We start from the raw sequence: 12,460 nt of genomic DNA, 5'->3' as shown, positions 1-12,460 counted from the left end.
TTTACACAAGTGTTATTTATTATAATATAATCTGTTTCCCAACGAAAGGCACGCAGTAAATGTGGCTTAAGCTTTCTCCTTCAGATCACAAGGAAGGCTTGGTTCTTTTTAGACGGGGACATTCCTACTCAAAACTGTAAAATAAACACCTAGCCCTGTGTGCCTTGTAAAGACGCTGTCATTTTAACACACACACTGCTGTCTTTTTACGCCTAACTTTAATATTGTGCTGAAATGTGCTTACAAAATGAGTGAGCTGTCTTCCCTGTTTGTGTATCTAATCTATCTCTGTCTATCATGATCACCACTAAAGAACCCATGAAGTTGGTCAGTAACATTTAATAAAAGAACCCCTAAGTCATGAATTCATTAGCCTTGCTTCAGTGTTGACACCACAGCATGTGTCATTCATATGACCTTATCACGCCTTTCTGTCAGAGGGAGATCTTTTCTGGATATCATTGCATGATAGTTGGAGGGAAAGAAACACAGTGTTATGTCTTAAGCCTTGTTTCATGATCACATGTGTTATACTCGTTACAGCACTGTGGTGGTTGCATAGAATCTCCATTGCTAGGCATCTCTCATATGTAGGTTTATGTATTCACTTCTTTCAAAATCCTTTGCTCACTCGGAGGGGGCAAGGGGGGATATCCCTAGTGTTGCTCATTTAAAAAAAAAAATGATTACAAAAGAGTTCCAATCCCAGCAATTGGGGAACTGCATAACTGTGCCTTGTGATTTGAGGTGTCTTGTAGGTTACTGTGTTTGTATGCAGTTAGAGCGTTTGGCAAGTGTGTGGGGCAGTGTGTGAGTGGGGGCTGCATGCAGGGGGCAGTGTGTGTGTAGGGGCGGTATGTGAGGGTAATGTGGGAGTGTCAGCATTAGGTATGGGAGCAGTGTGTGGGGGGCAATATGAATTCCTTTCTGTTTCATGAATGTCATTTAGGAATAAACCAACAGACATCAACAAAGAGCAACTTGTGAGCATTTGCAGTGTGATCAAGAGTTTGCTAAGAATAGTTAGTATTTTTGAGTCTAGCAACTGGGAAACTCATGGTGGGCATTTATGCATACTATGTTCCTAATGCCCCGGGACAGTAGGCAGTACCTGTCACTCTCTGGTGCCAGAGGCTTAGGGTAGGTGATTCCCCTTCATTGCTCTGTTCAATAAAAAGGCAATACATACACAACGTGTCATCCTTTCTTTAGCCCAGTTATATAAAGGATTGAGTGGTGCAATTGTGTTAGATGAGTCAAGAGGCAGACACTGGTCTCATTCTAGGGCTCTGATGTATGGAGTGTCTGAGTTTAGGCTGGGTCCGCCCCCTGGCATAAGTCGAGAAAGGACTGGAGATGCAAACTTGCTAATGTGAAAAAAATAGGGACGTCTAACCTGGATTTTTACGGCAAATCCAGTGGACTGGGGTAACTGGAGGTTCAAAATGATTTATCTGTATGCCGTTACTGGGTGTGAAGATGTCCATCCTTCATTCAAAAGTGAATCCTTGCTAAACGATTTTCATATTACTCATAGAAAATACATGAATTTCATCTGGCACCACCACATGTCTGTGTCAGGAACCATTAATGCTACCTTGAGAATTGTGAAAGACTATACATGTGTTTACGTTTAAAGAAATGTCATGACATTAACAATGTAAGAGAGGGCAGTAGTCCATCATCGGGCATTGTGGGGCTTGCACCATTGGCCATGGGCCAACAATCATTTCATAATAATTTCATAAACACCACTGTGTAAAACAATGTCTAATTGTACATTGCACGGGTCGCGGAGCATTGACATCCACGCAACCAGAGCTGTAGAGGATAACTGAAGAGGAACCGAAGTAAAACGGGCCTCGGCTTAGCTGACACCTAATCTGTAAATATAGATAAGGACATTTGAACTCTTCCACCCAAGAGCCCTTTAAGACGAGGTAGCAATACTCAGAGGCGGATGGGGATGCAGAAATTACTCAAACATCAATAATAAAAATGACTCAGTAAGTTTGGCAGAGGGCGCTCTGTTTTAATATCAATTGTCTAAAACAGGGAGTACAGCAGGCATCATCGGACACCGCGCAGCTCGATCTCGAAACATTTCATAAAAAAACAGCTCTTTTATAACAGAAATTAATCACTGCTGACATCACACTACGTAGCAAACTTCAAAATGTATGAGTAGCTGTGGTTGGCTCTCAGTGAACATCTACGTATACGTTCTATATAGCCACTGGTTATGATTGGGTACCTAAGTCAGGTGGGCATCAAAACCCACCCCCAATAACTGGTCATCATTTTTGCCACTAAATACACGACGATCAATAGGTTCTTCAAACTATAAGGCTCTTCATTACACTGCCCACTATGATAGGTTTGGCACTCTTGTACCCCTCTAGAATCTTACACACGCTAGCAGCACACAGGCTACCATCCCAGGTGCATGGAATCTCGGCGTGATCATGCCTCCCCTCCAATTAACCCACTATCATCAACACTCCTTCAGTCTGACAGACAATTAGGCTTTTGAACTTGGCCTTGCAACTGTTGACTTTGTCTGGGAAATAAAGGGAGTATAGCTTCACTGTGTCTGTTAGTTTCGGTACAGCCTGACCCAAGCTATTTCAATCTCCCCCATGTGGCTTGAAAACAGCTCTTTTCAAGCCTGTTGGAGCATTTAATCCTATTAAATGATGAACTGTAGAAACCTTTAGTGTTTTTTCATGCTGCTGCAAACAGAAGTGTGTCCCTTTCTCACATTCGTTGTAGCCTTCTTGACAGGCATCTGTTTCACTGTGGTCTTATTTCATTGGTTCTGGGCCAGCCCCATCTTCTCTAAAACTTGCCTTGCCATCAGTAATTTCCGACTGCGCCACTCATTTGAAAATCTTTTTCTTGTTCAGGAAGTTTCAGGCCTGCTAAAGTGCGCTGTGGAACATCCAGATTATATACATTCAAATGTATGTACATTGGCGCATCACTGCAATCTAATTCACTACGTAGCAAGACTTATTAATACGTTTCCCTACTTGCGTTTCAGCACTGTACACGTGTAAACGGATTCACATATTTTCCAGCATTTCTGTAGCATGAGCACCTTCATCTCGAGCCAGAAATGTTGCTCATCTGTACCATTTATTCTTCAATTCTTAGAGAATACTGTTACGTTCCTTCTCTCCATCCAGCCTCTAGATGCGTCAACTCCTATTTCATATGATGTCATCAGGATCCTTCCTTTGTTCAAATGCAAATTTCTTCCGGAACTTCATCCAAAATAATACTATGGGCCTCATTACGCGGTAGGCGGTAAGGGATTACCGGCACCGGTAAGGGCACCGGTGCCGGTAATCCCTTACCTCCCTACTACGAGGTCCCTTAGCGGGTCCCTTCCCTAACGCCTGGTTTTCCCAGGCATTATGGAAGGGACCGGTTGAGGGACTTCAGAGCTAATAATAATTATTAGCTCCATCCCCATTCCCATTGAGCCCTACGGGGACTGGGGACTTACCGGGTCCTCCAAGGTCAGAATGACCCGGTAAGTCCCTATTCCGGGAACACGGACCCGGAATGCGGTAAGGGGGTAGCCATGGCGCTATTAGCTACCGTCTACTGCGTAATGAGGCCCTATGTCTCCGTGTATTTAGGTAGGGTTTCCTCAATGGATATCTTGGGCCTCATTATGACCCTGGCGGAATGGGTTTAATGGCGACGGTAATGGTGCTGGTGCCGTTAAACCCATTCCGCCCTATTACGAGGTTCCCTCGCGGGACCCGCTCTGGACGTCTGATCAGACCAGACGTCCTTTGCGGGTCCCGCGAGGGGACCAGGGAGCTAACAACGGGCCCGTTGTTAGCTCCCTCCCCATTCCCATTGAGCCCTATGGGCGCTCAAATGGGGATTGGTAAATTGAATGAGAAATTAGCGGGTCATCCAAGGTTGGAATGGCCCTATAATTCCTCATTCTAAGAACCTGGACCCGTACTCGAGTTTGGAGGCAGCCATGCCGCAAATAGCGGCATGGCTGCCTCCAAAATCGTAATGAGGCCCCTTGTCTCTAATGTTCTATGCGGTATTGTTACACTGACTGGAACTTCACAAGTCGTCATCTCTGGTTCCCAACATATAGGCAGCATAGGGGTGGAGCTTGGCGTGTGGATGTCTGACTGTACCTCTACACATTCATCTCCAATCAAGAGCGAATGTGGCTCCAAAGAAGCTTTACAAGAGGAGCATTGCATCCTAGGAAGGATAGGATAGCACAGGGGCAAAGAGGTCCGAATCCCAATGCCACTTTAAAACTTGAGGAGAACCATCTCTGTTCCGGAAGCACCTCAAGACCTTCCTATTTTCTTCTGCCTTCTCTCCCCCTCTCCCCTGCTGATCTGTTCTCTGTTGGCACCGTGCACCTGGCCACCCTCTGTCTTTTGTGCCCAGGTACCTGCTCATCCTGCCACCCTCCCGCACTGCCTCCGGGCCACCCCTTGCACTGGGGTCTGCATCTGTACCCATACAGCCCCCCCTTTTTCTTCCTGCACTTATCAGACCTACCCTGTCTGCTGCCTTAAACCTAGCACTTGCAAATTCCTGGCTGCATTACCACTGTTTGTTGCCTTTATCATTTATTGTTATTTATCTGTTTCTCCTCTGCTTTGCACTTTCCACCTCTCCCCCCTTCCATGCACTTTTGCCCTCCCCCTCTCCCATGCACGTGCGTGTTCTCAATGTCACTGGGCCTAGTAAGATCGCTGTTTTGTTCTCCCCTGTTACCCTCCCTTGCCTTGTCGCGCTTTGAAACACTTGTGTACGAGCGCGACAGAAATAAAATATCAATCAATCAATCAATCCGCACTTAGAAATCAAAATGAAGTATGGTATTAGGCACTTTTAAAAAAAACTATTAAAATAAATAAATAAATAGGAACATATAAGAAGAGCTTTTCTGACAAATAATGAACTTCAGCTGCACTTTCAACATCTCCAACTTCCTGATTCGGACACACTTTTCCCTGATTTGAAATGCCCAAAACTTTTCATATGGACAGGTTGAAGTCCAAGTCGAAGTTCATTGTGTCACTGTCATGTGTTATTTGGCTCTTCAAATGTGACTTCTTGAATACATTACCATGGTCTTCATTATTGAAGGGCCAAATATTCCTGAGGAAAGTTATGGTCATAATGTCATGCGCACTTTAGATGTGACAGTGTTAAATTGCGAACTATGGAAGCATAACATTATCTTTAAAATTGCATGTGTATATACTATTGCTATATTACTTTTATTTTCATAGGGTTACATTTTTAAAGTGTGTTTAGTGCATCACAACAAGGGTCTCTATTGGGTATCAATTTCTGATATTTCATGACAGTGTATCTTTTGTTCCAGAATGCATTGAATTATTGAATCTGTCATCTTGGGGAGCGTGTTGGTTTGCATTGTCTCAATAAAATACTGTGTTGCCTTATACACAATGGTATTTGAATTAGATTTTGGATTCCCTCAGCACCTCAGAAGGATACTGTGGTTCAGAATGACTTTTAACTCCTTGTTGTCAACACACTGATACTGAGTGGATACTGAGTGGAATTCAGTAGTATGTCTAGGGAATGATTAACATTGTATGGAATAGGGTATGCTGTCTCCTGTGCAATGTACTCCTTATTTGGAAGTAACCCAATTTGTTATTTATGTTGCCATCCACTTATTTCTGATTCTCGCCTCACAAGGGAGCCAGTTTATGTAGAGGATTAGCAGTGAGGGTGGGTAAGAAGTTGCCCCAGGAACCCTTTTCCAGATAGCTAGCTATGTGCCAGCTATGACCTGAACTGGTTAGGTGGCTCTGAAAGAAAGCACCTCACCTGCCTTACAAAATAGTGAAGTCCCCAATGCTTGTGATACCAGTAGACCCTGCAGTGGCAGTCATGTACCTGTTGGGAGTCTCTTTTAAATGACCTGAACCAAAAACATAGCACATAACCTTGCATCTGATACATGTTGCTGATTCTGTTTCAGTTCCGAACTTTCGACCCTTGCAAACAATTGTGGTGCAGCCATCCAGACAATCCTTACTTTTGTAAGACGAAGAAAGGACCACCTTTGGATGGAACTGAATGCGCGCCAGGAAAAGTAGGTTTTCTTTTACAGTTCTTGCATTTGCATGAAACCTTTGCAAGGTAAAGTACGTGACACAGATCTATAATTGTGTTCTACGAATAAAGAGCCAGAAACCTGGAAAATCTAGGTGTTTACCATAGTCCCAGCCTGTTTTTGCCAATTGCACCAAGCAAATGCACAAGCCTTGTGTTTGCTTCCTGCCTCTACTGTATAGAGGGCAATTAACAAAACAGATCAATGGACGTTGCCGTGTTCTATTTTGAACAATTCTCTCAAAAAAAGATGTAAATACACAACTTTGTTAGGCTAAAGTCAAAGGGATGAATTTTGAAAAAGGTACAAACTTGATGGTTGATAAGCTTACCCCTATGAAATGACTGACTCATGCCTTGCAGTGGATCCTAGCCCACTTTAATCATCCATACTATTGTATGGTTGAGCAAATAAGCCTGCATTAAAGACAGTGGGCCTCATTACAAGTTTGGCCGTATTTTGGAGGTACATCTCCAGAAATATTGCCAAACGGATTTACAGTTACTGCAACTTGCCCCCAGGGATATACCTCAGGATTACAAGTGGTGGTAGGTGGTGTAAATCCCAATTTTCTGCAGTTCATATGACTCCATGGGGATTTTGGTAGAATTACCACCAGCGGTAATTCTGCAGGTGGTAATTTCTCCAGTGATAATTCCACCGATTCTGACGATGTTGGGAGTTCTAGTGGCAGATGTACCTCCAGATTTTTGCTGGAGAAAATTCCTCCTCCTCACCGCCAAACCTGTAGTACGGCTGTGCGGTAATGTGGCGGTAATGACTTTACCGACCTGTTACTGCCATTCCTTACTGCACCACAGTACTTGTAATGAGGCCCAGTGTTTATTCTTTCAGTGCATTTTTACATAAGAACAATGTTTTTCCTATTGCTAATTCTCTTCCCTATTACCACTAAGGGCAATGTTTGCCCTGCTGCAAACACCATTCCCTATTTATACTAGGTCAAACACTGCCCTATGAAAAAATGCCAAGGAAGAATGTTTTTTGCACTGGGGAAATATTTTTCTTTAGTGCTAATAATGTGCCAGGTTGTACTTCCACCGGTGCATAGTTTTTGTAATACATGCACAGATGAATTAAAGGTTGATAAATTCACTGGCAGCAGTGGAAGATAAACAAGAGGCCTACAATTCCCTTGGTATCTTATGTTTCATGGTAAAAATACTATAAGCATAGAACATTCCTTGTGATCAAATATTTCTGGAAGCATCAACGTGTCTTAATGCTTTACAGGCACCAGTGACAGCAAATTTGTTCTGCAAGCTCAAAAATGGCACTCATCACAATCATCAAATTCAGCATCTGTCATTACAGGGTTTTGTGCTGTAATCCCAACCCTTTTACATAGCTGCCCTGACGATAGAAGACAGCAATTGTCAACCACAGCAAATCCATCTGCACTGTAAGCCTATTACTCAGATAATTGATGCATGGCCAACCTCAGCACAAATAGCTCATAGACCTACAACAGTCACAAGACACCCATAACTACAGCAATGCCCCTATACAAGGAGGACAAACAAACAAAAGTTTAGAACAGAGCAAAAAAGGGGAAAGATATACCACACCTCCACCGAACAACAGAAGCTACCAGAGTACACAACACCTGTCAATCACCACCAACCCAAATTATACAAACTAAAAATCTTGACTAAAATGAGTCCAAAAACACCATAAACTGCCCACTACCTTTCCACCTACAAACCAGCCAGATCTGAAATCAAGCAATCCACAGAAACGGACTCAGGTGATGTCAGTGGAAGCTCTACGATAGCACACAGAACAAACCACCCAACTCAACGTACACAACCATACAATGCAGAAATTCCACATCTAACGGCAACAATAAGAACTGGAGCCACACAAAAATTCCCTGCCATCAACACTCCTTTCATAATAAGATATTGGAAAATGTGCTGCACAGACAATCTAACATCCAACTAGAAAGATACCTACAATGGTACCTACAGGAACTTCTCAACGAAGGGACAGATGACCTACACACACACCCATTAACATCCAGCCCCACCCAACTGATAAATAAAACAACCTGCATGCTCCACCCTAACCAGACCTCCAGAAAAAGTATAATAAATGAGTCCCCCAAATTACACACTCTAGACTGCAGTCTGCTCAATGGCAACGCACACAATGGAAATCTACGACCTCCTCAGTGAAGGCGGCACTGACACCCTCTTTCTCGTGGAAACATGGCTATCTGACAACTACAAAGTAATCACTCACGAAGCGTGCCTGGCAACTACAAACTAATACAATACCAGAGGAGGCAGAAGACGAGGAGTATTTGCTGTGGCACATAAAAACCACATGAGCTTCACATCTTTCCCTTCAACAGATAGAGAAGACTGTGAATCACTCTTAGTCAAACTCAACAAACAAATTAACATACTCTTCCTCCTTATCTACACACCACCTAACTACAACCCTAACTTCATGACAAAATTCAGTGATGCCACATCATTGTTCTAGGAGACTTCAGGATTTGTTTTGAAAGAGAAAATGAAACCACAACTAACTCCCTCTGCACCCTTCTGGAAACTTTCCATCTAAAAATAAATGGTGAACAGACCCATTCACAGATCTGGACACACTCTAGACACAGACTTCTGCAGTGATAAACTCACGACTGTGGCCCTACTGGTACCAGTCTTCTGGAGCAACCATTATTCAATCCCATTTACCATCAAAACCCCAAGTTCATTATACCTGCAAATAGAAAGCTATAGGAAACATACTAAAGAAACTGGAAATAGCTGAATACACTAACGCAAATAGTAGAAACAACTAAACCCTGATGCCTCCCAACTAAATGATATGACACCAGACACCACAGAAGAGAATTTTCACACATGAACTCAAACAAGTTAGATCAATTAGCACCCTTAAAATTGTTCAAACCTACACCCAAACATGCTCACAGAGGAACTACGAAAACAAGCAGTAGACTAGAAAAGACATTCAGGGAAAACTACAACCAAATGGACAGATTTAACTAGCAATGAAAAATTGAGCTTTAAGAATTTTTGAAAGCAAAGAAAACACACTATGAAGCAGGAATCCAATTGGCAACAAAGCCACAAAAAGAAATGATCAGATTCATCAAGGAAGTACAAAACCCAAGCTCATTCAGCAACAACACTGTACCCTCACAACTACTATGTGACAGCATTGCGGATCACCTTAGAGCAAAAATGATGCACTCAATCTAGCAGGCCATAAAAACCAGAACCCCAATAACCAGCACCACATTCAACCAATTTGAAACAATATGTCAGGAAACATTCAGCAAACTACAAAAAGAAACAAACATGGCCAGAACCCCCAGTGACTCATTCCCATTCGATATCTACAAACAGCTACTCACCCATAAATCACCAGCCCTTTACACATGACTTATAAAGAACTTCTGGGATAATACGAAAATCATACAAATCATCCTGTATCAAACTGCTCTTAAAAGTAGAGAAAGGAAAATCATATGGCCCGGCCAACTACAGACCCATATCACACCTACCCTACCAGGCAGAAATCTTGGAGACCCACATGTGCAAAGAACTGCTCAACCATGTGGAAGCCAACAAACTGCTTGACAAGTCCCAGATTGGTTTCACACCCATGAGAGGAAGCAAAACAACACTTCTCTTCATACGGAACAACCTAAAGATGAAATGGGACAACACCCAATCTGCCCTCATGCTACTGGACATATCAGTCGCATTTGATATGATCAAACAAACAACATTAATTAAGATATTGGAAGAATCCAGTATTCAAAACTCACCACAATGCCTGAAATGTTTCTTCAGTCTCAGAACCAAAAGAACCTACCCACCACCTTTCATATCAAACACAGAAAACATCACCTGCAGTGTGCCACAAGGATCAAGCCTCTTCCCACTTCTCTTCAATATTTACATGCCCTCCCCCATGTGAAGCTCATACAAACTCATGGACTGAAATCCTACAACTATGCAGACAACACTGATCATGTTTTCAAGATGACTACTAACAACAACCCTAAAAATGTCCTCAGTAAATGCCTCACCAACATAAACACCTGGATGGCAAATAACAATCTTGACTTATACCTAGACAAAAACGGAACTAATGAAAACCTAACAAAGGCAGCTCTCTCCTGGTGCGCAAGTAAGAGAACACAATCTGAATTCTCAACAGTGATTAAAAACCTGGGAATACTCCTGGACAGTGATCTCACTGTGGAAAACAGGTCAATGCAAAGCAGAAACATTTTTTCTACCATCTTCGACTAATAAGAGGGATCCTGTCTTGTCTCAACTTCCCACACCGAGCCCTCGTCATTATTTCAGTGGTATTATCAAGAATAGTCTATGCAAATAGTCTCTACCTAGGGCTGCAAAACCTACAACACATCCAAAACACAGTGGCAAGAATACTCATACCACTAAACAGAAGAGACCACATCACCCCAGCACTGAGAAGTCAAGATTGGCTACCAGTTAAGAAACAAATCATTTCAAAGCCCTCTGTATTGCCCATAGATCACTACACATTTAAGGAGCCAATTTCCTCCATGAATTAGTCACTCCTCCGGCTACCGCTGACAAGATAACTAAAGACAAAGCCTGGTGTGCCAGCATTCAGTCCGCCCTGGTCAACAAAATAAAACTCCTCCAGAACAAAATCCAAAACCACTGCAAAGCCCTCCCAAACCAAAAAACCAACCGCCCTACACAAGACAAGCGTAGTAATCTCAATCACGCTCAATTCTCCTTCAGAGACTTCACTGAACCTGAGGTCCTTTATCTCATCAAAATCCTCAAACCATCCCTCTGCAAAGCAGGCGTTTGCCCTCCCAAAATCATCAAGGCATGCGCCAATGACCTAGCACCCCTGATTACTGCCTTCATTAATGCATCTTTCCAAACAGGAAATCTCCCAAACAATCTCAAGGAATCCTGGGTGCGGCCACTTCTAAAAAAGGCCACACTTGAACCAGCGCAACCCAACAACTAGAGACCGATAATGACAGTCCCGTTCCTCCTAAAAATCCTGGACAAAGCAGCTCACATCCAGATCCAATCATACATAGAAGCTAACTCCATAAAAGGCAAAAGACAATCTGGCTTCTGTGTCGGGCATGGAACAGAATCCACCTTATTAGACCTAGAAAATCAAATCTCACAGATCATGGACAAAGGCAAACCTGCCTTGCTCCTCCTTCTCGATCTATCAGCTGCTTTTGACCTGGTAGATCACCAAACACTCACCACCCACCTCACCCATGCAGCCCATTTCTCTAATCAAGCAGCATCCTGGATCACTTCCTTCCTTGAAGGAAGAGCCATGAAGGTCTACTCCAACACAGCTAACGCAGATCCTACCACTATAAACTGTGGTGTCCCCCAAGGATCTTGTACAGCCCCCACCCTCTATAAACTCTTCATAAAACCCCTCTTCGACCTACTTCACTCCATGGGTGTTGCATACACAAACTATGCAGATGACACTCAAGTACTTTTACCCCTATCTGGACTCTATCACCAAGACGCCACGGCCCTTCACAACATCTATGCCACTATCCAAGCTTGGATGGCAATCAATGGCCTCTGTCTTAACAGGGAGAAGACTGAAATTCTCATCCTGGGCCAGACAAACACATTATCGAAACTAAGCCCCCAATACAACAACTTCAACATAGACAACTCAACCATCTCCGTATCATCCTCTGTCAAGACTCTAGGTGTTCACATTGATGCAAATCTATCGATGAACAAACAAGTCAGCGCCATAGCCTCTGCATCAGCATTCAGCACCAAACTCATCAATGCCATTAAACCCTACTTATCCACCCCCAACCGCTTGACCATAGCGAGAGCAACTATAGGAGCCAAACTCAATTATTGCAACGCTCTCCTAGCTGGCACCTCCGCCATAAACATTCACAGACTGCAAACCACACAAACAATGCCCTCAGAGCCTCCATGAGCATCCCTAGAAGAGACCATATATCCCACGCAAGACGTGAAGCTCGGTGGCTCCAGGTCAAAGACCGTATTACTCTGAAAATCCTCACCATCACTCACAGATGCATCAACAAAACCACTCCAGCATACCTATCTGAACCAATATCAAGGACCACATCCACTCGCCCCACCAGAGCTCAGTACACCAACCAGCTACACATACCACACATAAAGAGAGCCACAGCGGGAGGTCTAGGCTTCTCCTATATTGCACAAAACTGTGGAACTCACTCCCTGTCACCCTTAGAGCTGAAACTTCCATCTC

At 43.3% G+C, this 12,460-nt stretch overlaps 1 protein-coding gene across 2 annotated transcripts in view; it reads left to right on the top strand.

Annotated features, from left to right (window-relative positions):
- ADAMTS3 (ADAM metallopeptidase with thrombospondin type 1 motif 3) overlaps positions 1-12,460 on the top strand; it is a 675,879-nt gene that overhangs the window by 524,637 nt on the left and 138,782 nt on the right. For both annotated transcript variants that reach the window (XM_069630646.1, XM_069630645.1), the window contains exon 11: positions 6,014-6,127. In XM_069630646.1, coding sequence (XP_069486747.1) covers positions 6,014-6,127 — 114 coding nt within the window. The remainder of the gene's footprint in view (positions 1-6,013; positions 6,128-12,460) is intronic.

This window comes from Ambystoma mexicanum, chromosome 6q, assembly GCF_040938575.1.
Source record: "Ambystoma mexicanum isolate Mex_15411 chromosome 6q, UKY_AmexF1_1, whole genome shotgun sequence".
Classification (NCBI taxonomy): Eukaryota; Metazoa; Chordata; class Amphibia; order Caudata; family Ambystomatidae; genus Ambystoma; species Ambystoma mexicanum.
Note: the sequence above shows the minus strand (reverse complement) of the source record. Positions and strands in the feature narration are given on the sequence as shown.